This window comes from Chiloscyllium plagiosum, chromosome 38 (assembly GCF_004010195.1).
Source record: "Chiloscyllium plagiosum isolate BGI_BamShark_2017 chromosome 38, ASM401019v2, whole genome shotgun sequence".
NCBI lineage: Eukaryota > Metazoa > Chordata > Chondrichthyes > Orectolobiformes > Hemiscylliidae > Chiloscyllium > Chiloscyllium plagiosum.
This window is the reverse complement of record NC_057747.1, coordinates 684202-711667: the sequence shown is the minus strand read 5'-3', so window position 1 is coordinate 711667 and position 27466 is coordinate 684202. Positions and strand designations below refer to the sequence as shown.

The window sequence follows — 27466 nt, the reverse complement described above, 5'->3', positions numbered from 1 at the left end:
TTCATTAGTACACAAAGCTTTTAGGGTGATGGCTTTTTGTGGATAGTGTCTGAATGAGTTCCACACGGATGTCCCATCATGATGATATGTTCTATATGACTTACCAGTTCTGTCAATCCAGGTCCAAGATTACACTGCTGCTTTAACTGAGAAATGAGCTTATCCAAGACAAGGGCATTTTCTTTGACAGAAATCTGAAGGTCAGTTATGAACTGGGTACAGTCCAGACACACAGCATCATTGCTCTGAAAGAAATGGATCAGAATGAGAAACATTAATTTCAGCTACCCAGGTGTGGTACATATCGAAAAACTAATCAATCCCTGGACTGATCTAATGCAGCATTTGAGATAGACACCAAAGGGGAAAGGGAATAAAAAAGGCACAAAATGTAAGGATAGAAATTAAACTAATAAAGAATGGCATAATGGATATAAACTGTGAAGCAGACAGATCCTTGTTTGGAGCAACACATGGCGTCACTGGTAACAGAGGACTCCTACGATAAGTATTCGAAAATAGATTTGGTGAGGCATCCATAGTGGCAGAAGAGAAACAGAAGAAGAAGAATTTCAAGGTCACACATTCAAGAACATTCCCCAATAAATAACAGAATGGAGAAAGGGGGGAATTTTTTTTAAAAAATGGGGTCTGGGGTACCTTTGCATTCTCAAAGAATACAGCTTTGCAGAACACAGGTGATCATGGATTGATTGTTAACAAATAAAGTGTTTGTGCTTGGATGGACCTCTGTTCAAATAGATCAGTATTTATGACTGATAATTAAGTGTAATATGTAAGCCACAAAAGATAACTACCATCTATAAAGAATTCTCTAAATATGTGGTAACAATTAAATACTGTATCTGACGGAAAGATATAGAGAAGGAGCTCATTCCTAACCATGGATAAAAATGATGTGCATAAGAAACAAGTGTAAGCTAGCATGAACGGAAATGATCTGACAGTTTTCAAAAATTATTTAACTTGCATCAAGTGGTATGGCTGTTTTTATTTAATATATAAAACACTGCAATCACTGACCACACAAGTGTGCGCACACATTCAAATGAGAACACTTGTTTGCCTTAATGGAGCCCAGTCACTTTTTGTACAAAGGCACCATTCTATTTCGATCACGTTGGAGTAGTACAAAACTTTGGTTAGGCCACAGCTGGAGTATCGTGTGCATTTCTGATGACCACAGTACAGGACGAATGTGACTACACTGGAGAGATGCAGAAGAATTTCATAAGCTCCCTCTCCCTACTCAGCAACTGCAGCAAACACAGTTACCTAATTGACATGGAGATATTTCTGGAGGAGTCAAGGCTCCTCCAGGGACTGTTAGTGTATGTGTCTGAAAAAAAAAGATAAAAATCTGTTCTTTGTTGATAGAAGACAAAAAAAGATCTGCTTCATGTGAAAGGAAAATAGAAGCCACTGCAAATTGACCTAATTCTATATTTAATGCAATTGTCCCCAAATCCTCTTCAGTTCCTCAAAACCAGTTTTCCTTTGATCAACTACTAAACTTGTTTACGCCCTCCTCAATCATAATTTTTGGCATGAAGAGAGACCCTAATTTTTTTTTTGTTAAAACCATACTTGTTCAATTTTTAAAATAGATGTTTGCTGGATTTAAAATGACTGCCATGAAATACAATAAGCAAATTGGCTGCTCCTAGAAATTGAGAATCACCAGCTTTCATGACATTATCTTTCTGGAATTTTTCCCTTCCCCTTATTTGAACATTGCACTGAAAACCATACACAAAGGATTGCATTCCTCAAACTATACTTGATGAGAAAGAAAATGACTGAAACCAGTATGGCAGAAATCAGAATCCCTACAGTGTGGAAACAGGCCATTTGGCACAACAAGTCCACACCAACCCTCTGAAGAGTATCCCACTCATTCCCCTAGCCCAATACTCCGCATTTCCCCTAACGGATGCACCTAATCCATGTATGGTGCTCAAGTTCTTCAAGTTGATTAGCATTTGAGACACTCCAACAGAATGTTAGTAAAGCAGAGGTGACAAAATATTCTGAAAGAGGGATATTAATGTGTATTAGGAGAATATAGGAGAGTGGAAATGGGACAGTTAAGACTGTAAAGGGTACGGAGGCACAGCTGGTCAGTGGGATCAGACTAAAACCCTGGTTCTAAATGGTTGTTGCTATCCTGTAACATTCAATAAGATTGGGTAAAAACGTATTAATATGAATATGGATGCAACATGACGAAACAACTATGAAGTCCGACAGGAACATAATGATAGGTTTTTAAGCCTATAGAGAAATAGCACAGCGAGCGAGACTTGGTCTCTCTGGAATTGTCTGCGTGGGGGGCTTGAATACTTGGCTTATACAGAGACTATATAATCTCACACCCTTTTCACTTAATTCAAGAGACAATTTGGGCTTCCATTTGATATTTTATTCTTCAATAACGTCTTCCACTTTGATACAAGATTGAAGTGTTAATCTATACAAAATTCTCAAATCCTACACGGTGACTTCCAACTATTCCTTTTCTGACTCAGAAAATATACTGTATTCTCTAAGCCAAACTTGCACTTATCAATTTTTTTGTAAAAATCTGCACTATGTGGGATGTAGGCATGCTGGCTGGCTGGCAGGCCAGATGCCCTTGTGGTGGTGTGAGCTGCCTTCTTGAACCGCTGAGGTCCAACTGCTATTGGTTGACCCACAATTCCATTTAAAGGAGGGAATTCCAGGATTTTGACACAGCAACAGTGAAGAAACAGCGAAGTACTTCCAAGTCAGAATGGTGAGTGCTTTGGAGGGAACTCAAAAGTGGTGGTATTCCTATGTATCCGCTGTCCTTGTCCTTCCAGATTGAAGCAGCTGTGGGTTGGAAGGTGCAGTCTGAGGATTTTTGGTGAACGTTTGCAGCTAATCTTGCAGATAGTACACACTGCTGCTACTTAGCATCAGTGGTGGAAAGAGTGGATGCTTATGGACATAGCGCCATTCAAACAGGCTGCTTTGCCCTGGATGTTGTCAAGCTTCTTGAGTGTTGTTGGAATGAGGAGTATTCCATCACATTGCTGGCTTGTGCCTTGTCGATGGTGGACAAGCTTTGGGGGTTCAGGAAGTGAGTTAAATCAGCACAGTATACCTAGCCCTAACCTGCTCTTGTAGCTACTCTGTTTTTGTGTTTTCTGGTCAATGATTACCCCCAAGGATAGTGGGGATTCAATGATGGTGACATCTCTGAATGTCATAGGGTGGTGATTAGATGGTCTCTTATTGGTGATGGCCATAGCCATTTAGGTGGCATTAATGTTACATGCCACTTCGAGGTTGCTCAGATCTTGTTACATTTGAACATGGACTGTTTCAGTATCTGAGGAGTTGCAAACATCCCCACTTCTGACCTTACGATAAAACAGCTAAAGATCATTGGAGAAAGCGAGGACTGCAGATGTTGGAGATCAGAGTCGAGAGTGTCGAGCAGGAGAACTGATGTTACCGGCATACCCAGAGGACCTTCTGCAGAGTTACCCTGGAACTAAGATAAATGACTTCCAACTACCACAATCGTCTTCCTATGTGTCAGTTATGACTCCAATCACCACAAAGTTTGTCCCTGATACCCATCGATTCCAGATTTTTTAGGACTTCTTGATGCCACATTTGGTTGCATACAGCCTTGATGTCAAGGGCTGTCACTCTCACCTCATGTCTGGAATTCAACGTATAAGCCAAAGCTGTAAAATGGTGAGGAGCCAAATGGCCCGGAACCCAAAATGCACATCACTGAGGTTATTGCTGCTTCATAGCACTATTGATGACATCTTGCATCACTTTACTGATGATCCAAGAGTTGACTGATGGCCGAGCTGGATTTGTTCTGCTTTTTGTGTTTTGGACATACTGGGCAATTTCCCACATTATCAGGCAGATGTTAGTGTTGTAACTCTACTGGAATGGCTCAGCTAATGTTAAAGAAGGACGGAGGACAATCAACAGAAAACACTGCAGCATATGTTCAAACCAGGTTAAAATCTCAAAGTGCAAGAAACCAAGTATAATTAGGAGAGATTCATTGAGAAATTAATCAAAGGTGTAACGATGCTGTGGCTTTAAAACATTACTTTTTTTTGGAGAGAGGTTGTAAGGCAGAGGTGCAAAACAGTCTATCAAAATCACCAGAGCTTGTGAAGCCTTGGGATTTTAAAAAAAAATGTAGAACCAGCCTGGATGAGTTTGGCCAGCTCTCAGAACTGGCTTTCTAGTTTTTTTTTTGTTTTTATGTTTACCTTTAAGCATTGCTGTTGTGGACTTGAAGAAGTGGAAATCATTTTTGCGTGCCTCGATTACAGCCAAAAGCTGGCGGCTCTCTTCTGCACCTGCTAGATTGCATGTGAGGAAAAAAATCTGTTTTTCTGAATTTGCATTTTTGGCAAAGGGTTTATGAGATGTTACTATGTTGGAACAGCTAATTGGTAACAGTTATAATATCTGTTATTCTGTTAAGTTTGAGCTGAAAAATGTGTTGCTGGAAAAGCGCAGCAGGTCATGCAGTATCCAAGGAGCAGGAGAATCAACGTTTCGGGCATAAGCCCTTCTTCAGGAATGAGGAGGGTGTGCCAAGCAGGCTAAGATAGGAAGGAGGGACTTGGGGAAGGAGGTTAAGGTGAGGGTGATAGGTCAGAAAGAGGGTGGGGGTGGAGAGGTCGCGAAGAAGATTGCAGGTCAAGAAGGCGGTGCTGAGTCCGAGGGTTGGGACTGAGATAAGGTGGGAGGAGAGGAAATGAGGAAGCTGGAGAAATCTGCATTCATCCCTTGTGGTTGGAGGGTTCTTAGGCGGAAGATGAGACGCTCTTCCTCCAGGCGTCGTGTTGCCAGGATCTGGCAATGGAGGAGGCCAAGGATCTGCATGTCCTTGGCAGAGTGGGAGGGGGAGTTAAAGTGTTCAGCCACGGGGTGGTTGGGTTGGTTGGTGCAGGTGTCCCAGAGGTGTTCTCTAAAACGCTCCGCAAGTAGGCGGCCTGTCTCCCCAATGTAGAGAAGGCCCCAAGGGATCCTTCCATATCCGTCACAAATTCACCTGCACCTCCACACACATCATTTACTGCATCCGCTGCAAAACCAACCCAACCGCCCTGTGGCTGAATACTTTAACTCCCCCTTCCACTCCGCCAAGGACATGCAGACCATGGCAACACGACGCCTGGAGGAAGAGCGCCTCATCTTCCGCCTAGGAACCCTCCAACCACAGGGGATGAATACAGATTTCTGCAGCTTCCTCATTTCCCCTCCCCCCCACCTTCTCAGTCCCAACCCTCGGACTCAGCACCGCCTTCTTGACCTGCAATCTTCTTCCCAACCTCTCCGCCCACACCTCCTCTCCGGCCTATCACCCTCACCTTAACCTCCTTCCACCTATCGCATTTCCAATGCCCCTCTCCCAAGTCCCTCCTCCCTACCTTTTATCTTAGCCTGCTTTGCACACCCTCATTCCTGAAGGGCTTATGCCTGAAACGTCGATTCTCCTGCTCCTTGGATGCTGCCTGACCTGCTGCGCTTTTCCAGCAACACATTTTTCAGCTCTGATCTCCAGCATCTGCAGTCCTCACTTTTTCCTTTCTGTTAAGTTTTCCAATGGAGTTAAGTTATTCTAAATTCTTCTTAATGTTTAAATAAATTGTTTTGCCTAACGTCGAGTAGTTTGAAATTTGCATTGCATCTGCAACATGGCACTTTATATTTGGCTTAAAAATAAAAAGTTAGGGAGCCGGACTACCTTCTTTAAATATTTTAAGTGGGTCTTATCTGGTCCATAAGAAAGGGCTTCAACTCAAATGGCACCAAACAATTAAATCTTCAAGGAGAAATGGCAAGAGGTGGCTGACTGTCAGTAAAGTCATCAGTGAATCAAACACTGTCAGACTTTGAATATTAAAATGCTCTGGCGAGTACTACGGAAAACACCTTCGCTGTCAGACATAGTTAACCAAAGTAAATCTGAAATGGTGTTGGAAGCAACCTCAATACTAAGTTTCAGTGGTGAATTAGATAAATATTGAAAATGAAGTACTTCCAAGGCTACTGAGAAGGAGCAGGACAACAGTACGATTTGAATAGTTTTGTACAGCTGGCTCAGAGACAAGTAGCCAAAGGGCATCCTTATTAAGCAGTATATTTGTATGAGAGTAGAAGGTGAAGCTTCAGAGATGTTGAATCTGAGGAACAGGATCACACAAATGTCAGGATGAGACAATCTGACAGAGTGCCAACAAGCACCCATTTGGTGACAACTAGAGTGGGCATAGTAACAGGTCAGAACATAGCAAGGCTGCATGATGTTCCAAGGAAACAAATATCAAGAAACTACATTAGGACTGGAAATTGGAAAGGAAGTATTGGCACAAAGGTAAATCTTAACAAAACAAGACTGTCAAAGAAATAAGAGAAGGTAAAATGCTGCAGGCTCAGAATCTGAAACATATATAAATACTGGAAGCACAATGAGTCATGTAGCATTTGTGGAGATTAAGACAAAGTTAAATGCTTCATGTTGATGATCTCACACTGAACGATCACTTGAAAAAAATTCTCCAGTTCTCTTTTGGTACATACTGGTTATTTCAGAAAGGTGAAGTAAAAACAGCTTCAGTCATCAGTACCAGTCAAAATCTGCACTGCACAACAGAATCAACTTTACGTTTAAAAAAAACAGCATGACTGTATTCAGGACTCTGCTTACCTTGGGCTCTGTAGCCTGCTGTGGATAAAGGAGGAGAGGAACATTGGCAATGAAAGGGGAGGTTAATTCAGACATGTCCACCTCTGGTATCTCATTGGAGAGAATATCCTTCTTGGCAAGACTGGCTTGCAAGGACTGGCACAAGTGAAGAGCACTGCACACCACTTCAGGATTTTCCTATCAAAAGGAGGAGATAAACTGAGTCACAAAACTGGACCGTTTTCTTCACTTTCTTGCCCTCTCTCTGGATTCTGAAATTTAGCTCCATAGATCATAATGAGCAAAGACATAGCAGAGCTGATGACAGAAAGCATCACAGTCAAGCTGATCCTAACTCTACTAAGTAGTGCAGAAACAGGTCATTCAGCCCAAGTGCTCTGTTTCACATCAGCATCATCCCACTCTGTTTCAGCTAATCTTGTCAGTATTTTATTCTCTTCCTTTTGTATCTAGCTTCCCTTTTTACTGCATCTACACTATTCACTGAAACTATGCAGGAGCAAACTGAACATTCTAACATGCAATGAAATTTCGCCTGAGTTCAACTGAGCAGGTTTGGGATGAGAACAACCTTAACAGACAAAAAACGTTACTTAATCTTTCAAGTTTTCATTACTTCATTGAGCACTGCATAAGATAGGACAGATTCAAAATCCAAGCTTACCAGCTCTCCCTTGAGAATATCCAAGATGACTGGCAAGTATTCATCGACCAATTCATTACATTGAGATGTCAAGGTTGGATTTGGAAGCAGGTCACAGGCTTTTTCCAAGTAACTCTTCAGTTCTTCCTGCAAGATAAAAAAGTACACTAAACCAAACCATCTAGGTAGGTGAAAGCAATCATTATTTAAACACTTTGAAAGAGATAACCATTAACAGAATGTGGTGAGCAGGGTTAGAGGCAAGAAACCTATGATGTTTCACAGTGTGAATTATTGCACCATGCTTCACTAAATGGCTGTAACATCTTTAAAATGGAAGCATTAAGGTGAAGGTCAGAAACTGAGAAAATGCTTTTAAAATCACACTCATCTGAGTAGCTTTTAGCCATTCCTCAAAAAAGCAAGCATAAGCTTTTAAAAAAACAAATAATTCAAAGGATAAGGGCATTGCTGACTAGGCCAGCAATTATTGCCCATCCCTAATTGTCCAGAGTACAGTTAAGAGTCAACCACCTTCCTGTGCTGGAGTCACATGTGGCTAGACTAGCTAAGGATGGCAGTCTCCTTCCCTAAAGGACATTATTGATCGAGATGTGATTTTCCCATCAATCAACATCATTAGACTCTTAATTCCAGATTAATCTATTGAATTCAAATTCCACCATCTGCCATGGTGGGATTTGAATCTGGGTCCCCAAAACACAACCTGGTTCTCTGAATTAACAGTCCAGCAACAATACCATGAAGCCATTACTTCATTGAGCACTGCATAAGATAGGACAGATTCAAAATCCAAGCTTACCAGCTCTCCCTTGAGAATATCCAAGATGACTGGCAAGTATTCAGACAGACTGACAGCAACTACTGATGCTCTAAGAATCTGGAACAATGCTAGTAGAGGAACAATGCCAATGAGGAAACAGATACAGTCTTGGCATTGTTGTCCCCAAAGAGAAGTCAAACCAGAAACAAAGAACTAGATTCCAGTCAGTTGGACACGGAGAAAGAAATTGTTCTTCCGTTACAGACAACAAGATTGACTGATTATCACTGCTACACCGAGCCACATAAATTGTCAGTAAACTGGTAACAGGTATGACACAAACCTTCACAGGAAGTAACACGTTACAGAGAATGTGGATTCAAGCAGAATGGCTGGAGTCTGCTACTTTATTAGGATCGAGTAAAAATCTCACAACACCAGATTATAGTCCAACAGGTTTATTTGGACGCACTAACTTTCGGAGCTCTGCTCCTTCATCAGGTGGGGAGCAGGTTTATAAGACACAGAATTTATAGCAAAAGATTAATGTCATACAACTGAAATGATATATTGAACAAATCTAGATTGTTGTTAAAGCTTTCGTCTTTTAGAATGGGCTTCCGATTTTGGTTCATTAATATATAAATCCCAGAAATTCTTTTAAGTCAGATTCTGGAGATAACTTAAGATTTTAATAAAAAGGTGACATCTCAGTTCAGACAATGCATTTAAAAGGTGTGAGGTCTGTATTCCAATCTTGAGTCAGGCTGGTTCTATTTCCAGAGTAGGAATTTATAAAATGTCACATGGATTGACTGCCTGTAGATTCCTTTTTTTGAGCAAAATAGAATGTATTTCAAATACAATTCTGTAAATGCAAATCCACCCATAGAGGTTTTTAGATTAGATTAGATTACATTACATTACAGTGTGGAAACAGGCCCTTCAGGCCCAACAAGTCCACACCGACCCACCGAAGCGCAACCCACGCAGACCCCTACATTTACCCCTTACCTAACACTACGGGCAATTTAGCATGGCCAATTCACCTGACCTGCACATCTTTGGACTGTGGAAGGAAACCGGAGCACCCGGAGGAAACCCACACAGACATGGGGAGAACGTGCAAACTCCACACAGTCAGTCGCCTGAGGCGGGAATTGAACCCGGGTCTCTGGCGCTGTGAGGCAGCAATGCTAACCACTGTGCCACCGTGTCGCCCACGGTGTGTGTGCGTGCACGTGTGCATACATGAGAGTGTGTACTTGTGAGTGTGAGTACACGCACACACTTAAACACACATGTACTCACACTCAAGTAAAAAGTGTGTGCGTGAATGTGACAGAGTATAAGCCTGTGAGAGGGTGTGCACGTGGGTGTCAGTGTGGAGGGAGGGGGGGAAGGATGTGTGTATGAGTGAGGGTCAGCATGAGTGTGAGCATGTCAATGAGTATGTAATTGTGTGTGCACGCACGTGTGCAGTGTATTACAGTGGGGTCACCTGGAGCATAACATGAACTCAAGGTCCCGGTTGAGAACATCCTCATGGGTACCAAGCTTGGCTATCAGTCTCTGCTCATCCAGTCTGCATTGTTACGCATCCCGAAGTCTGCCTTGGAGGATGGTCACCCAAAGATCTGAGGCCGAATATCGCTGATCACTGAAGTGTTCCGACTGGGAGGGAACATCCCTGCCTGGCAATTGTTGCAAGGTGTCCATTCATCCATTATCATAGCATCTGCTTGGTCTCACCAATGTACCATATCTCGGGGCATCCTTGCTTGCAGCATAATAGATAGACAACGTTGGCAGAGTCACGGGTATCTGCTGCGTACATGGTGGGTGGTGTCCCCACGTATAATGGGGGCTGACACATCTTGCAGTGGCTGCTGTGACAGGGTTGTATGGTGTTGTGGTTGATGTTTTGTCCTGAAGGCTGGGCAGTTTGCTGCGAACAATGATCTGTTTCAAGGTGATACGTGGAGGCGTAGCGAAGGTCGTGGCAAGGTGCTCATCCTCATCGATAATGTGTTGTAGGCTGCAAAGAACACGGTGTAGTTTGGCTCCCGGGAAGTACTGGACAACGATGGGTACCCAAGTGGTTGCATTCTGTGCCTGTTTCCTGAGGAGGTCATCACGGTTTCTTGCTGTGGCACATTAGAACTGGCAATTGTTGAGTTGACAATTGTACCCTATTCTTATAAAGGCATCCTTCAGGTGTCCGTGCATTCCTCCTCATCTGAACAGATCCTGTGTATGCGTAGCTCGTCCGTAGGGAAAGGTTGTTTTCTATGTTTAAGGTGAAGCTAGAGAATGGAAGAATCGTGAGGTTATCTATGGATTTTAAATTTTGTCCACCCCAGTTCAACACCGGCACCTCCACATCATTGTTAGGATCGATGTAATCTCTCAAAGAACAAAAACCAGTACAATACAGGAACAGGCTCGCTGGCAAACCAACACATCATCTCTCTCTCAACTAAAATCCTATTGCTTCTATGTCTCTTAACCATTGACACTGTGTTTCCATCACCGCCTCTGACAGCATATTCCAAGCATGCACCACCAGCTCTTTAAAAAAAACTTGCCTTTCGCACCTCTGTTAAACTGTCTCCTTTTCATCTTAAACCTATGATCCTTACTAATGGATATTTCTATCTTGGGAAAAAGACTCTGACTATCCAATCTATTCATACCTCTCAATTGTCATCTTTTATCAGAAGAAATACTTTTACTGTGAAGCATGCATTGCATGAAAAAGACAGAAATGAAACTGGAAATGAGGGCATGAAAAAGCAACTGGTTTTGGAAAGCAGGTCGATCTAGTGTTTCCCAAATCATGACATTATTGCATCTCTTCAACAAAACATTCCTAACCAGAATGTTTGAGAAGCCTTAATAGACAGGCAGAAGGCCGGAAGAACACAGCGAGCCAGGCAGCATCAGGATATGGAGATGTTGACGTTTCAGGTGTAATCCTTCTTCAGGACTGGGGGCGTTTGTGGGGGAGAGCTGCAGATAAAGGGGGTGGTGGGGGCAGGGTGGAGAAGTGGGGATAGGTGAATACAGGTAGATGGTACGACCTGGGAAAAGATGCCAAACCTGCTGGTCCGCCAACCCTCTCACCTCCATCCAGGGCCCCAAACAGTCCTTCCAGGTGAGACAGAGGTTCACCTGCCTCTCTTCCAACCTAGCTTACTGCATCAGATGCTCCTGATGTGGTCTTCTCCACATCGGGGAGACCAAATGTAAACCTTGGGAGTGGTTGACCAAGCATCACAGCCGGGTTCGCAGGGAGTGAATGGACCTCGCAGTCATTGCCCATTTCAATTCCCCCAATCACTCCCTTTCTGACATGACCATCCTCAGCCTCCTCCATGGCCAAAATGAACCACATGCAAATTGGAGCAACATCTCATCTGCCTGGGCAGCCTACAACCTGGAGGACTCAACATTGGAGAACTCAATTTCAAATAACCTCCCTTCCCAGCCCCTCCCCTCTCCCTTCCACTCCTCCATGCCACCAACCGGAATCATTGCTCCCATTGACCAACCAGGTCATACCTTCTGCCGGTCTTCACTTATCCCCACTTCTCCACCCTGCCCCCACCACCTCTGTTATCTGCAGCTACCCCCACACCCACCCAAGTGCTGAAGAAGGGTTATACCCGAAACATCGACTTCTCCACTTCCTGATGCTGCCTGACTTGCTGCGTTCTTCCAGCCTCCTGCCTATTTTGGATTCCAGCATCTGCGGGTTTTTTTTGTCTCTAACCCGACAAGCCTAAATAGAATTCAGTGATAGAAATGAGTGAGGAAGCAAAGCAAATTGTCTGGAAACATCCAGCTAATTTACTCACACTTCTCAAAGATTAAAAATCTTTCTAAAGGATACAGGTATGACTGACGAAGAGTATACCAGCCTTGAATAGATTTCATATTTTGCATTAATCTATAACATTATCAGTATGTCTTTAGCAGAAGCCTTTCACTTTACAATCAAGTTGAATGAAGTGGTTGCAATACATTTTTTTAAAGTAAAGGACAAAGATATAAAAATATTTATTCTACACTTTATAAGACATGGCATAGTCAGACAAATAGTCATACATAGTCAGTAATACAAATACAAAAGTGCCATAGTAAATTGATTCACAGAAATGTACAGACAGGGATCTGGGCATCAGCTAATTTCTGACATAATGGATAGATTTGTTCATGATTAGTTCTGAAACTATGAACACTGTGCTTATGAATGTCACAAAGTCCTCTCAGCAATGGACTGTGCTAAATGGGATAGATTTCAAACAGATCTATTGACTCAAGACTGTGCACCATGAGACACTGTGTATCACAAGCAGCAGAATTAAACCACAATCTACACACACCAGCACATCCCTCACTATTTTATTAAATGGGAATTAATGATGGCTCAATGAAGGGGACAGGAGGACATGCTAAGAGCAGCATTCATGAAAAACATTAAAAATCACACAACACAAGAATTATTGGCCCAACAGCTTTATTTGGAAGTTCAATCTTTTGGAGCGTTGCTCCTTTCTCACATAGATAGTGGAGCAGGATTTTTTGATTAGATTAGATTACCTACAGTGTGGAAACAGGCCCTTCGGCCCAACTAGTCCACACAGACCCTCCAAAGAGTAACCCACCCAGACCAATTCCCCATATTTACCCCTGACTAATGCACCTAACTCTATGGGCAATTTAGCATGACCAATTCACCTAACCTGCACATCACTGGACTAGAGAAGAAACCTGAGCACCCGGAGGAAACCCATGCAGACACTGGGAGAATGGGCAAACTCCACACAGACAGTTGCCCAAGGCTGGAATCGAATTAGAGTCCCTGGCGCTGTGAAGCAGCAGTGCTAACCACTGGGCCACCGTGCCGCCATCATAGGACACAATTTATAGCAAAAGATCATAGTGTCATACAAATCATGTGATATATTGAACAAACCTCGATTCCTGTTAAGTCTTTCATCTTTTAGAATGGCTTGCAGGTTTCCATTCATTAATATGTAAATTCCAGAACTTCTTTCAAGTCACATTTCAGAGATAGCTTAAGGGTTTTAAAAAAAAAAGTGACACCTCACCTCAATGCATTAAAGGTGTGAGGTTAGAACCTGTCTATACCTTAATCTTGAGTCAAACTGGTTCTATTTCCAAAGTTGGAGAAAAAGTGAGGACTACAGATGCTGAAGATCAGAGTTGAAAGTGTGGTGTGGAAAAATGCAGGTCAGGCAGCATCTGAAGAGCAGAAGAATTGATGTTTCGGGCATAAGTCCATTTCAGGATTCCTGATGAGGGCTTATGCACAAAATGTCGATTTTCCTGCTCCTCAGATACTGCCTGACCTGCTGTGCTTTTCCAGCAACACTGTCTTGACTATTTCCAAAGTAGGAATTTATAAAATATCACAGTTATTGACTGCCTATAGATTGTGCGCTTTTTGATCAAAATAGAACTTATCTGTAAATACAATGTCACCACATCTTTCAGTATGCGTGCGTACATACATGCGTGCATGTGAGGGACAGCAAACATGGCAGAGAGTGAGCATGCGCATATGCTTGATAGAGTGTGTATGTTTGAGAGTGTGATACAGTATATGCCAGTGACAGGGTGTGCTCATGTCAGTGGAGGTATGTGCATGCGCGGAGTGTGTGTGCATGAGAGAGGGTCTGCATGAGCATGAGTGTATGTAAGAGTGTGTGTATGTGTGAGAGTGTAGAATATAGTGGGGTCACCTGTAGTGTGACATGAACCCAAGGGCATCCTCATGGGTAACGAACTTGGCTATCAGCCTCTGCTCGTCCACTGCCTCATTACATATCCCAAAGTCCGCCTTGGAGGACGGTCACCCAAAGATCCAAGGCTGAATATCCCTGACCACTGAAGGGTTCCCCAACTGGGATGTTCCCTCCCTGATGAAGCAATTCTCCGAAAGCTAGTATCCCAATTACCTGTTGGACTATAACCTGGTGTTGAGAGAAATTCAACTTTGTCCACCCCAGACCAACACCAGCACCTCCACGTTATAAAAATGTGTCAACATGGTTAAGCGACAGCACAGGACTGCTTGCAAACTGAAGAATGGATACAACATGCAACAGACACAAAGTAAGTAATACCATTATAAACCCAAACTAGTAAAAGACTCAAGAGTGATAAAGTCTTAGAAAACAAGCACTTTCCCTATGTGCGGTACCAAGATATTGAACAGCTGCCTGCAACTGAAGCGCCAAGGTGCAGTGAAGCTTGCAAAGCTGCAAGCTCAACATTTTTCCACCTTTGTGAATTTGAAATGAGCGTGTGGATTACATCATTGGGTGAGGATTAAAGGCTATTATAAGTAAGGAGATGATGCTGTTCTTGACCATAACATTTTCATATTTCATGAGATGCAAGAGAGATATGCTCTATCCTTAATAATACAGTAAATGTTTAATTTGGGCTCAAATCTTCCAGCCCCTGGGATTTTGTCTGTTGGAAGATACCTACCAGGAACCTGTGAAATATTGATACTAGACAGATGAGTGAATTACCAGTAAGTTAAACTTCCAATGGGGCTGATAGCCTGCTGTTTGGGATCTTCTGTTCAACTTGAGCTTAGAATGGAGACTTGGGCCATGCATATAGGACTTACTCAGATACTTACCCTGGATGAGTCAAGGTAGTATACCTGGTCTAACAGCTGTGTAACACCACTTGGCATTATTGCAGGTTCCCTCATACAACATACAAATCCTTGTCCTGACCCACCTACCCACATTCTTTCAGTAAACGGCTTGGACCTTAAAAGACGGGCGGCACAGTGGCACAGTGGTTAGCACTGCTGCCTCACAGCACCAGAGACCCGGGTTCAATTCCCGCCTCAGGCGACTGACTGTGTGGAGTTTGCACGTTCTCCCCCTGTCTGCGTGGGTTTCCTCCGGGTGCTCCGGTTTCCTCCCACAGTCCAAAGATGTGCAGGTCAGGTGAATTGGCCATGCTAAATTGCCCGTAGTGTTAGGTTAGGGGTATGGGTGGGTTGCGCTTGGCGGGGCGGTGTGGACTTGTTGGGCCGAAGGGCCTGTTTCCACACTGTAAGTAATCTAATCTAAGACAGCTATTGCCTTCCTCTTACTCTGCTCTGCTCACTGGACTTACGATGGAGACATTGAGCTATCCATTTTTGCTTTGGCTGGGACCAACATTGGTGATGACTGGAAGGTCTAGAGCACACTTATCTGACCACTGCTACATAGTTTACGAGACATGGAACTTTTGCAACACTTTTTTTAAAAACACAGTATCTCTCTGAATAATCAGACAGATTACAGGAAATGCTAAGTTTCAGCCTGGACTGTTAATTCTGAAAGTTTCCCCTCCTAACCCAATACTTAAACTCTCCACCTCCAAGAAAAGTAAAAGTTTTCTCAGAGAAAGGAACTAAGTTCAGTTCAAACCCCCATTCCAGTTTCAAATCCTCATTTAGCAATGTGACCTCAAGACAATTGCAATATTAAAGCTATTTTCAGAAATACTGTGCAACAGTTTTGTTCCTAGTTGACATTACTCAGAATCACTGGCAACAAGAGTATGTGTGTATGCATGGTATGGGGTGGAAGAGAGTAAGACAGATGGAATAATGCATGGAAGCACAATCCAATTCAGGAGATTTGGTTCAAAGCAGTACTGTTTATTTTATTGCTATCAGCATCTTGACTCCAAGATGGCTCCTTGGTTTGGAAGTATGAACCTCACTTCAGTTTCTATAAAGCTGCCTTAAAACTGCACACTAGAAACTTAGGACCGAATATTGGCAGCTGGTGGGTGTGTCTGAATTTTTTGCATAAATATAATTTTAACTGAAATCTACCATTTAAATTCTATAGACAGTCGCCCGAGGCTGGAATTGAACCTGGGACCCTGATGCTGTGAAGCTGCAGTGCTAAGCACTGAGCTGCCCCTAACATATGTCTTAGCTGAACATATGTCATCATGGAAAACAGTAACAGCTATTCAAGATGGTATTCCAGGGAATTTAAACAAGTTCAGGGTGATCAGATGGCATCAACATGGTTTTGTAAAAGGGAGATCATGTTTGACCAATCCATTGAGCATTCTTTGCAGAAGTAACATGTGCTGTGAATAGAGGGAAACCAGTGCTGCACTTGTATTTCCAATAGCCATTTTATGAAGTGCCACATCAAATACTGTGGAAAGTAAAATCTCAGTATAGGTGCAGCATACGAGCACAGGTACAGAACTAGCTAGCTAGGTAGCAGGAAGCAAAGAGTAGATGTAAATTTTTTTTTCATATTGGCAAGGTGTAATAAGTATTAGATTAGATTACTTTACAGTGTGGAAACAGGCCCTTCTGCCCAACAAGTCCACACCGACCCGCCGAAGCGCAACCCACCCATACCCCCCTACATTTACCCCTTACCTAACACTACGGACAATTTAGCATGGCCAATTCATCTAACCTGCACATCTTTGGACTGTGGGAGGAAACCGGAGCACCCGGAGGAAACCCACGCAGACACGGGGAGAATGTGCAAACTCCACACAGTCAGTCGCCTGAGGCGGGAATTGAACCCAGGTCTCTGGCGCTGTGAGGCAGCAGTGCTAACCACTGTGCCGCCGTGCCGCTTTGTGGTGTACCACAAAGACCAGTACTGGAACCTATTTCCAATTCATACAAATAACCTGGACAAACTGGTCTGGAAAGATTTGTTGCGAATACAAAGATAGGTAGGAAACTAAGTAGTGAAGAGAACATAAAAAATGAGTGGGCAAACATCTGCTGAATGGAATATAATGTGAAATTGTCCATTTTAGCAGAAAGAATAAAAGAAGAAACTCATCATCTCAATGGGGAGAGATTGCAGAGACCGGAGATGTCGACGGGATTAGAGTAGCCAACTGCACGAATCACAAAATATGTATGGAAGTAAAGAAATTTGGAAAGTTAATATGATTTATACTCAATTCTGCCTGCAATAAAAGTAGGAAATTATGGTTCAGTTTGACCAGTGATGTCAAATACAGAGCACTGGTTATCTTATTTAGATCAAGATATAAATGCATTAAAGGAGAAAGTGAGGACTGCAGATGCTGGAGATCAGAGCTGAAAATGTGTTGCTGGAAAAGCGCAGCAGGTCAGGCAGCATCAAAGGAGCAGGAGAATCGACGTTTCGGGCATGAGCCTGAAGAAGGGTTCAGCATAAATGCATTAAAAACAGTTAACGAGATCAATATCTGGAATAGGGTTGGGAGGGGATGAATTATGATGAAAGGATGGGCAAATTAGATTTGTACCCACTGGAATTTATAAGATTAAGGGGTGACCTGGTCAAAATATATAAAGCTTGATAAAATACTGAGTAGTTATGGAGAGGATGTTCGCTCTAATGGAAGAATCTAGAAATAAGGGGTACTGTTTAAAATAAAGAGTTGCCCTTCAAAACAGAGACAGAGACAAAAAGAATTTTTTCTTTCAGAGCATGTGTTTTTGAAACTCACCTCCTGAAATCAGAAACCTTCCACATTTTTAACAGGCGTGGACAAATTTTTGGTAAGCAACGGGCTGAAAGGCTATTGTGGAAGGCAAAACTGTGAAAATGAGGTTAAAATTGCATTAGCCATGATCAAATTAAATGTTGCAGCAAACTCAAGAGGTTGCCTCTTGTTCATTTGCCAAAATGGTAGCGCTGGCATGTTAGGTAGCGTTTGAGCTCCTGAGCCGCTGCATCCTCATCTTTTTTGCTTTTGTTTCCTTTTCTTTATCTTCTGACATTGTGGGGAAGCCAGAGCAGTACTTGGTGGGTTGTCTGCTGCAGCGGTGGCAGTGCCCGAAGCGAGGAACCTCTGACTGCTGTGGTCCTGGAGCATAGATCTGGAGGACTTGGTGAGTCCTCAGTTACGGTTGTGGAAGTCCCTGGCATGAGGACTCCTGGCTGCGTTGGGCCATCAGCTGTAACGGTAGTGGTGTCCAGAGTGGGGAGTCTTGGCAGGGGCAGCAAGTTGTTGTGGTGGAGACGGTGCCTGGAGTATGGACTCCTGGCTGCGGTAGGCCTGAAGCATGGGGACTCCTTGCTGAAACATTGCAGAAGCTCTGGAACTGTGTTTAAAGACTCCTTGTATAGAAGCTGAACTCTATTTTATGTAATATTTTTGTAACTCAAAATCACACTGGATTGTGGCAACAGGACACTTTGATTGCATCTATCTAGAATATTTGACACTAAGTAACTCATACCTCTGTTGCATTGTCTTTCAGAAGATTTCCCATCACAGATACAACTTCTGTGCAAAGATCACAAGGAACACTTTTCTGAAAAGAAAATGTAAGTATCAATATAATTCAGGAAAACTCTTTATTTCTAGCATTTAATTCCACAATGAAGGTCAGAAATGTTAAATTAAAGGTCAGGTTAGGAGGCACATAAACATGAAATAAATGTGCTTATTTTGAAAATACTTGAAACTGCAATTTACTCTTGGATACAAAATATCATTGCAAGGCAGGTTTCCTGTGTACAATTTCTTATTTATTCTTTATTCATTCATGGGATGAGGCCAGCATTTACTGCTAACCCCTAATTGCCAATGGGGCAGTTTAAGTGTCAAACCACATTGTTGTAGTTCAATGCTTCATCCATTCCTGGCCCCCTTCCTCATTCAAACTGCCTACATTTCCATCGCTATTTCCAAGATTCTCTTTCTGGCACCTCCATGTTTATCTTGAATGGAAGCTCAGACTAGTATTCTTATTAACATAGAACATATTAGTTTGGGATTGTTCTATCTCTTCACTGCAGTTTGCCTCCTGCCCAAACCCCACTGAGCTGGCCCTGCCAGGCTCCACTGAAACTGGACAGTCACTGTCCAGGCCCCACGGAGAGCTGGACTCAGGCTTTGTGGAAGCCAAAGCAAATGTTTAATCCATCAGTCTGGGCATTTGAATCCAGTCTCTACCATTGTGCGAACACTGCCTAGTCTAAAACCCCTTGCTGGCCATCTAACACTGAAGCCTGGTTCCCCAATTAACCAGTTCCTGAGAATGCTCTCAATACCCCAAAATCAACATATTTCAACTGGCATCACATCTTATGCAATGCAGAAAACACACTGATCTTACCTGGTACATTGAGAGCTAAGTAATGGCAGGATTTAACGAGAAATGTTTTCTCCCAGGTGGGTATCTGGAATTCTCTGCCTGAAAGGGTTGTGGTGGCAGGAACCGCCACAATATTGTAGTAGTATTTAAAAAAAAACTCTTGAAATGCCACAGCATACAATGTTATGGACCAAATGGTGGGAAATGTAATTACAGTAGAGAGGTGCTTGATGACCAGTTTGAATTTGATGGGCTAAATGGCATCCATCACAGAAAAAAGTGCAGTATTGCCATCAAATGCACCATGTATTTTAGTTCCAGCGAATTGCAGGCAAAGCATGCTGTGATATCAATAATCCGAGGCCTCAAATTACTCCAATTTCCTACAGCAGTAATTTACAACTGAATCAATAAAATTTTTGCCATTTCTTCCCTGCCATTAATAATTCTAATCAAAATCATACTGTATCAGAACCCATTAACAACTACTGAGCAATTCTTCTGATCTCACAAGATAATTGCTCCAAAGGATAACATTGTGATTGACAGAAATGAGGCAGTCATAAACAATGCGCCCATTAACTTACCACAGTCGGTTGTCTCCATACAGTCTGCTGACAATGTTTTACAGCTCCACAGTCTGAGGCAGTCTTTACATTCTGACACCAGAAGGTAGGGCCTTCAGCACATCTTTCTGGCCCCAAGAGGGGACTGGCGACAGTTACTACAGATGAAAAAAAAGGAATTTATAATTTCATTTTGAAGTATTTTATAACAATTGCGTACAATTGACAAACGATTGCGTGCTTGGCTCCAGGGAGGTCTCAGCATTCAGGTTTATCCTTCACTGCCATAGCTCACCATTCCTGTTATATCTAGTTGTAGCTTGCTCAACTATTTCAGGGTTTCCAAATTATTAGCAATTTCCAAATTGTATTCAACTCTCTTGATTTAAACTAAATGTGTCATGATCAGGAACGTGCGTACACACCACGGCAGGTAATCACTTGCATTTTAATAGAATAATGTTCACTGAGGTAATCAGACATAAAAATACAAAGGATGAGACATCAGGGTGACACAGAGGCTCAGTGGTTAGCATTGCTGCCTCACAGCACAGGTTTGATTTCAGCCTTGGGTGACTGTGTGTGGAGTTAGCACATTCTCATGTCTGCGTGGGTTTCCTCTGGGTGCGCCAGTTTCTTCCGACGGTCCAAAGATATGCAGGTTAGGTGGTGAATTGGCCATGCTAAATTGCCCATAGTCTTCAGGGGTAATGTAAAGAAATATGGTTGGAGAATGGATCTGGGCAGGTTACTCTTCAGAGAATTGGTGTGGACTTGTTCGGCCAAATGGCATGTTTCCATACTGTAGAGATTCTATGATCAAGGGGAAGTGGCCAAGAGCTCAAACTCAAATTTAAAGAGTCTTAAAGGTGAAAAGAAAGAAAAAAGGTTTTCAATGTGAAAGCAAATCCATCAATTATGGGCAGTTGGATAGAAAGTTGATGTTGATGAACATGGTTAATACTTTATTAAACAGTGGTCACTTTTGAAACACTGCTTTCAGGCACTAAAGATTTTATTTCAGATGTCAGCAAACCTGTTGAGCTTATTCAGGGCAAAGGTAACTATGGCAATGTGGAAGTGAAAGCTGGAGCAAGCTAGTTTCGAACTGTCAACAGATTGGTAATCAGTCACATGCTCATGGCTGGCAACTCATGATTAAACAGCACAGTGTAACAGACCATAGGACTGGATTACTCAACAAGCTTCAACCGGCTTGCATGCCTTTTAACCCTCGCCACTTCCCCTATCCAACAAGGAACAAAAACAGATTCATAACTGAAGAGAAGCCAGATTCAATTCCCACTGTAAACTCCATCCCCTTCCCTCCCAGCCAAATGTGGTTTTAAATTCTCTGTCAAAACGAGGCCAGCTTGAAATTCCACCTCACAAGTCATCAAAAGCTGCTAACTTTGCCAATCTGTCTGCTTCTGCATCAAAGCATTTTTATTTGTTCCAAATTTTCATTTCTCCTTAAGAACCTTGTAGCCTCTCAGCTATCATAAGCCTCAATTTCTACAAAATTGAGCTGCTTCAATCTTATTCTGCTCACCTCATCCTCACTAAGCGTGCTGAGCTCTGAACACAAATTTACAAATTAGCCTCTTCTGTCAACACTTTCCAGAACTTTTCCTCCCTTCTCCAGTCTGCTGACTCATCAGCATTCTGTGTCACCAAAGACTTTAAAGGAGCCCTATCCAGCTTTGTGCTCCACCATATTACCCATGAGAGAGAGTAGAGACAGGATCATTGGACGAGTGGCTGGTGGAGTTTAAATTCAATTCATAGACCTGGAACAGAGGCTTTTGTGGTGAAGCAGATGAAAAGATCTGAGTTCCAAGTCCCACTCTCAGCAGTGGGATAAAAAAAAAAGTCAGTCAGGGCTTCATGCCAGTCTCATTGAGAGTGACTATAACAACAATCATACAAATGTTGAGCTGGTTCACTAATTTTTGTTTTGGGAAGGGAATCTACAGTCCTTCCTTTGTTTTGCCTACAAGTGACTACACATCTACAGCAACGTAGTTGACTCTGTATTATCCTTTGAAAAGGCCCGAGCAAGCCACTTTAAGGGCAATTAGGAATGGGCAAGAAAAGCTTCAACATGACCTGAGGATTGTAATTTATAAAGTGAAAAGAGGAATGGGTCCTTCCTCCACCAAGGCCTTTCCAGAAAACACTGCACGGAAGTTTTAACTCACTATGGGGGAAGTGGTTAGCATGGATTTAGAAAACAGAAACCTGTGCTTTCTAATTATGAATATTTAATGGAAAGTACTATATTAGAACAGGCATCGTAACATTCACAATCAGCTATCGGGACATGCTGACTGAAATCTGGTTGGACATAAGATTGAAGAAGCTGAAGGAAGTTGAGAGTTTCTTCAATTGCTCCATAGCTACTACTGTGACTCATGCAAATGTATTGTGTTTAGTCAAAAAGGGCAAAGTTTCATTGCTAACTACTCAATCTCAATGCTGATAAATTCAAATCTTATTGATTCATTAGTTAGGATGGACATCAGGTTGACTCATCTCAGGCTGATAAGGTCAACATTACAAGCACCCTCAGGTAAAAATCATGGAATAATTCAGCACTGAAAACAATCATTCAGCCCATTATCCCTACAGCGGTGAAGGAGAACAATCAGCTTCAGTGCCACTGTTGCTGATTCACACATTTGCTATGTCCTTCAAAGCCAAATAACTTGCTAAAACTCTAACTACTGTCACATGTCAACAATGACCCCTTGGGTCAAGTTTTGAAGGCAACCAATATGCCTAAAGTCAATTTCCTCATTTGTGAGGAGAAACTGAAACAAAGAAAATCTTTCAGTTCTAGGGAAGCAGGTATTCCATTAGGTAGACTTTGGCTGAGAAACCTGTCAGTAGGTTTTGAAGGGGAATAGGATTATAGAATCCCTGCAGTGTGGAAGCAGGCCCTTCAGCCCATCAAGTCCACACCAACTCTCTGAAGGGCATCCCAGAAACCCACCCCATACCCCTGTATTCCCCATGACTAACCCACTTAGCCTGTGCATCTCTGGACTCTATGGTCAGTTTAGCATGGCTTATCATCCTAACTTGCACATCTTTGGATTGTGGGAGGAAACCAGCACTTAGTAGAAACCCACACAGACAGTTGCCAGAATGTAGAATCAAACCTGGGTCCCTGGCATTGTGAAGCAGCAGTGCTAACCACAGAGCCACCATGCTAGCTAAAACGTATCACAGAATCCTCACAGTTTGGAAATAGGCCATTTGGTTCATCAAGTCCATCACTCCCTATCTACCCTGCGAAGCCTGCATTTCCCATGGCTAAACCTATGCATCCCCAGACTACCGTCAATCTAACTTGGCCAATCCACCTAACAAGCACATCTTTGGACGGTGGCAGGAAGCTGGAGCACCCAGAGGGAACCCAAACAGATGCGGGAGAATTTGCGAACTCCACACAGACGGTCAGCTGAGGGTGGAACAGAACCTGGGTCCCTGGTGCTGTGAGACATTTGTGCTAAACACTGATTCCTTGATGAATCGGATTCTAAATTTACACTGGCTAGACTTGAATCAATACACATGCCTGTGCTGGAAAATCACTTTGCCAGCAATCAATCTAGAAACAAACATAAGAGGCAGTGGCATAGTAGCAATTCACTACTCCAGGCTAATGTTCCAGGGACTAGGTTTGAATCCCATCTTGGCAGATGGTGAAATTTGAATTCAATAAAAAATCTGGAATGAAAAATTCTGGCCTAACAATGACCGTGAAAGCACTGTCAATCGCTGCCCTTTAGGAAAGGAAATCGGCTATTCTTACTTGTCCTAACCTCTGACTCCAGATCCATAGCAATGTGCTTGACTCTTAACTGTCCTCTGAAATGGCTCTGATAAGTTGCTCAGGTCTAGGAAAATAAAACCTGGCCCAGCTAGAGACAATTATATTCCAGAATTAAAATAAAACAAAGACACCCTTTTGGCCTCTTGAAGGACTGTGACCATTACTCCACGTTCCCTGTTGATCGGAAGTATGTCCAATTCAACTTTAAACATGTTCAATATCACAGCCTTCTCTGCTCTCTGGGGAACAGAACTCCAAACATTTATCACCTTTTAAGAAAATAACTGGCTCGTGTCTGAAATGGGAGACTGCTCATTTTTAAGCTGTTCCTCCTCGTTCATCGTTTCAACCTGTCAAGCTTCCTTGTTTCAGTAAAGTCACTTATCATTCTTCAAAACTCTGATGATTACAGGCCCAACTAGCCTACCCTCAAGGCAACCCGTTAATCCCATGAATCAGCAGAGTGAATGTGCTCTGAACTGTTTCCAGGACAAGCACAACCTCTTTTTAACTAAGGTGACTACACCCAGTATTTTGTGTGTTATCTAGTCAATGCACTGTACAGTTGTCACAAGACTTCCCTGCTTTTATATTCGATTCTTCTTCATGAAGAAAGGCAACATTCCCTTTGCCTTCCTAATTATTTTTTGTACCTGCATGCTAACTTATTGTGATTCGTATACTCAGTTGGCTCAGTAGCTCAGCATTCTGCAGTCTCTCAAATTAAATGACACTTTTTTTATTCTTCCGGCCAAAATGGACAAGCTTTCATTTCCACATTACACTCCAGGGAGCCAGTTGCTGCTCCTTCACAAACACAGAAATGTAGAAACTTGGAACAGGAGAAGGTCATTCAGCCCTTTGAGACTGTTCGACTAATCGATATGATGAAGCTGATCATCCAACTCAGCATCCTTTTCCTGCTTTCTCCCCCACACCTTTTGATTCCTTTAGTCCTACAAATTATACATAACTCCTTGAAAGTATTCAACGTATTGGCCTAAACCACTTCCTCCGGCAGAGAATTTATTGGCTCACCACTCTCTGGGTGAAGAAATTTATTTATCAGTCCCTAAGTGGGCTACATCACCTTCTTAAACTGCAATATCTTGTTCTAAATTCTACATGCCTTTATACGTGTCCTCCTCTCAATTTATTTCCAATATCTCTTTGCGTTATCACCATGTTTGACTAGTACCTTCATTCATTAATGTAGGTCAAAAATAGTTGAGGACTTAGCATATTATTCTATGATTTTAGATCTCAGTGGCATTCCACCAGATATTTTTCCTGAGCCTGGAAAGGATCCACTTAACCCTACTGCTTTGATAAGCCAGCTAATCTTCTATCCACGCTCATATGCTTTTCACCAACACCATGAGCTCTTGTAGAAACCTTTCATTAGGAACTTCACCAAATGCTGTTGAGATCAAATACACTTCATCTAACTATTCCATTTTATCCACCCTACTCAAAGAATGCTAATACATTTTCGACACAATTTCTGTTGCTAAGAGCCATATTTACTCTGCTGGAACATATTATGATTTTCCAAATGTGCTATGATTCTTAACCACAAATTTCTGAATGTTTTTCAAAGATGCACCGTCTATATTATCCTGCTCTGTCTCCTTTACTACTTGACTAGAGGGGTAACATTTTTTGGCTTTACAATCATTGGGACCTTTCTAACGTCTAGAAAAGTTTGGGATATCACAAATCCATACATCTATTATTTCTGTAGCAGTGTCTTTTCATACTTTAGAAGGCAGGCCATTGTGCACAGAGACTTGGCTATCATTAGTTTAATTTGTTTTCCTGGTACTTTTTCTTTCGCAACCATGATAGTGCTGAGTTCCTCGTTGCTCTCCTTTTTTTGGGATTCTTTTTCTGTTGACTGCTGTGCAGATGAATATAAAATACTTGTTAAAAGTCTATCAACTGTTTGTTTCATTATTAATTTTCTAACATCATCCTATACAGGGCCAAGCTTGATGTTAGCTACACTGCTCCTTTTAGCTACAGTCACAGAAGCTTATATTTTTTGCCAGTTTACTCTCATATTGAATTATTCCTCTCTATTTACTGTAACCGACTATTGACTTATTTTCAAATGAGTTCATAGCATACCACTAACCCTTGCAGCATTGCAGAGCTTTCCTTTCAGCTCAATACCATCCTTCTTATAGAGACTCTCTTTCTCAATCTAATATATTTAATTGAGTTGGGAAAGATTTGTAAACTCAAAAATCACTGAAAAAATGACCCTCGGTGGCTTAGCCTACAATCCATTGTCAGGGATAGCAAAACTCTAGATACGCAAAGCTACAAGACTGGCTCAAGACAGCAAAAATCTAAGTAATCCATTCATAATATCTTTAGGGGAACACCAAATCCCTCAGTGCAGCTCTTGTCTCACTTCCTGCTAACAAACACGTCTTTGAAGATCTAAGTAATCAGTTTACAGAGAGCTGGATTGACTAACACAACTATTTAAATTCACCACAATGAGTTATTCAGCTTGTTATCAACAGCATTAGCTCTGACAGTATGAAGTGCCAAGTCTCCTCCTAGGGAATGGTACCAATAGGACTGAATCCCATAGGCAGGGAACTGTCAGGGAGAGATGGCCAGTGGGTGTGGACACAGAGGAGTCGCAGTATGAGGCTGCAGTCTATGCCTGATGCAGACCTCGAGGCAAGGCCCACACAGAACACTTAATGGAAGATGGGATTTGAAATCAGTGTATGAATACGGAAACTCATCAACAACCACAACATTTGGGGTCAGAAAAATTTCTGCATCACTAACATGTTGGAACATGCAAGTCTAGTTTCAGACAGAGCTGAAGGGACATCAGGTTAAATACCAAAAGCTCGATCGAGTTTTTTTTTGTTTAAAAGAACATTTTAAAACGAGGGACAGAAAGATTTAGCGAGCAAATTCCAGAGTTTAAGCTGAAGGAACGGAGGCGGCTGGAATGGCTGACTTGCGAAAGGTTGCTATACAAATTCAAGTTGCTATTGTGGTACAGAAAGTAAATCTTTAAGAAAACGAGACGACACTTACTAAGCCCGGAGTCGGATGTGGATAAAGTAAAGGGCGTCAGTAACCGGGGTAGGGCTCAGGGTGAGAGAGAGCCCGGGGAATCAAACCACTCTCCTCCGAAACAGTGGGTCAACATCCCGCCAGCAGGAGCAGGAGGCCCGAGCTCGGGCCCAGGGAGAGGGGGTCTGCCCTAACCCACCCCGACTTCCTGAACAACCCCTCATCCCCCTCCCCAGCTCTTACCTCCACCAACACAAATCAGAACCATCACAACCACAGCCGTCGCCATTGCTGCTCTCCTTATACTGTCCGCACCGCAGCCTGACTCCTAGCAGGGAGGACCCGACCGCCACACCCCCTACAGCACAGGAGGACTCATTACACGGGACACAGGCTGGAACTGTAGGACCGGACCCGACCGCCACACCCCCTACAGCACAGGAGGACTCACTACACGGGACACAGGCTGGAACTGTCGGACTGGACTCGACCGCCACACCCCCTACAGCACAGGAGGACTCACTACACGGGACACAGGCTGGAACTGTAGGACCGGACCCGACCGCCACACCCCCTACAGCACAGGAGGACTCACTACACGGGACACAGGCTGGAACTGAAGGGGCATAGTCAAGATTAGAGTGGTGCTGGAAAAGCACAGCAGGACAGGCAGCATCCGGGGAGCCCTTAATCAAGAATGAGGCAGGAAGC

At 42.8% G+C, this 27466-nt stretch overlaps 1 protein-coding gene across 1 annotated transcript in view; it reads right to left on the bottom strand.

Annotated features, from left to right (window-relative positions):
* The window catches only part of LOC122541739 (prosaposin), a 49857-nt gene extending 22729 nt beyond the window's left edge, over positions 1 to 27128 (bottom strand). The window contains exons 1-6 of the mRNA XM_043678631.1: positions 26999 to 27128; positions 19888 to 20024; positions 18440 to 18514; positions 7407 to 7532; positions 6743 to 6919; positions 105 to 245 (exon numbers count right to left, since the gene is read on the bottom strand). Coding sequence (XP_043534566.1) covers positions 105 to 245; positions 6743 to 6919; positions 7407 to 7532; positions 18440 to 18514; positions 19888 to 20024; positions 26999 to 27044 — 702 coding nt within the window. The 5' untranslated portion in view covers positions 27045 to 27128. The remainder of the gene's footprint in view (positions 1 to 104; positions 246 to 6742; positions 6920 to 7406; positions 7533 to 18439; positions 18515 to 19887; positions 20025 to 26998) is intronic.
* Between the last annotated feature and the right edge of the window lie 338 nt (positions 27129 to 27466).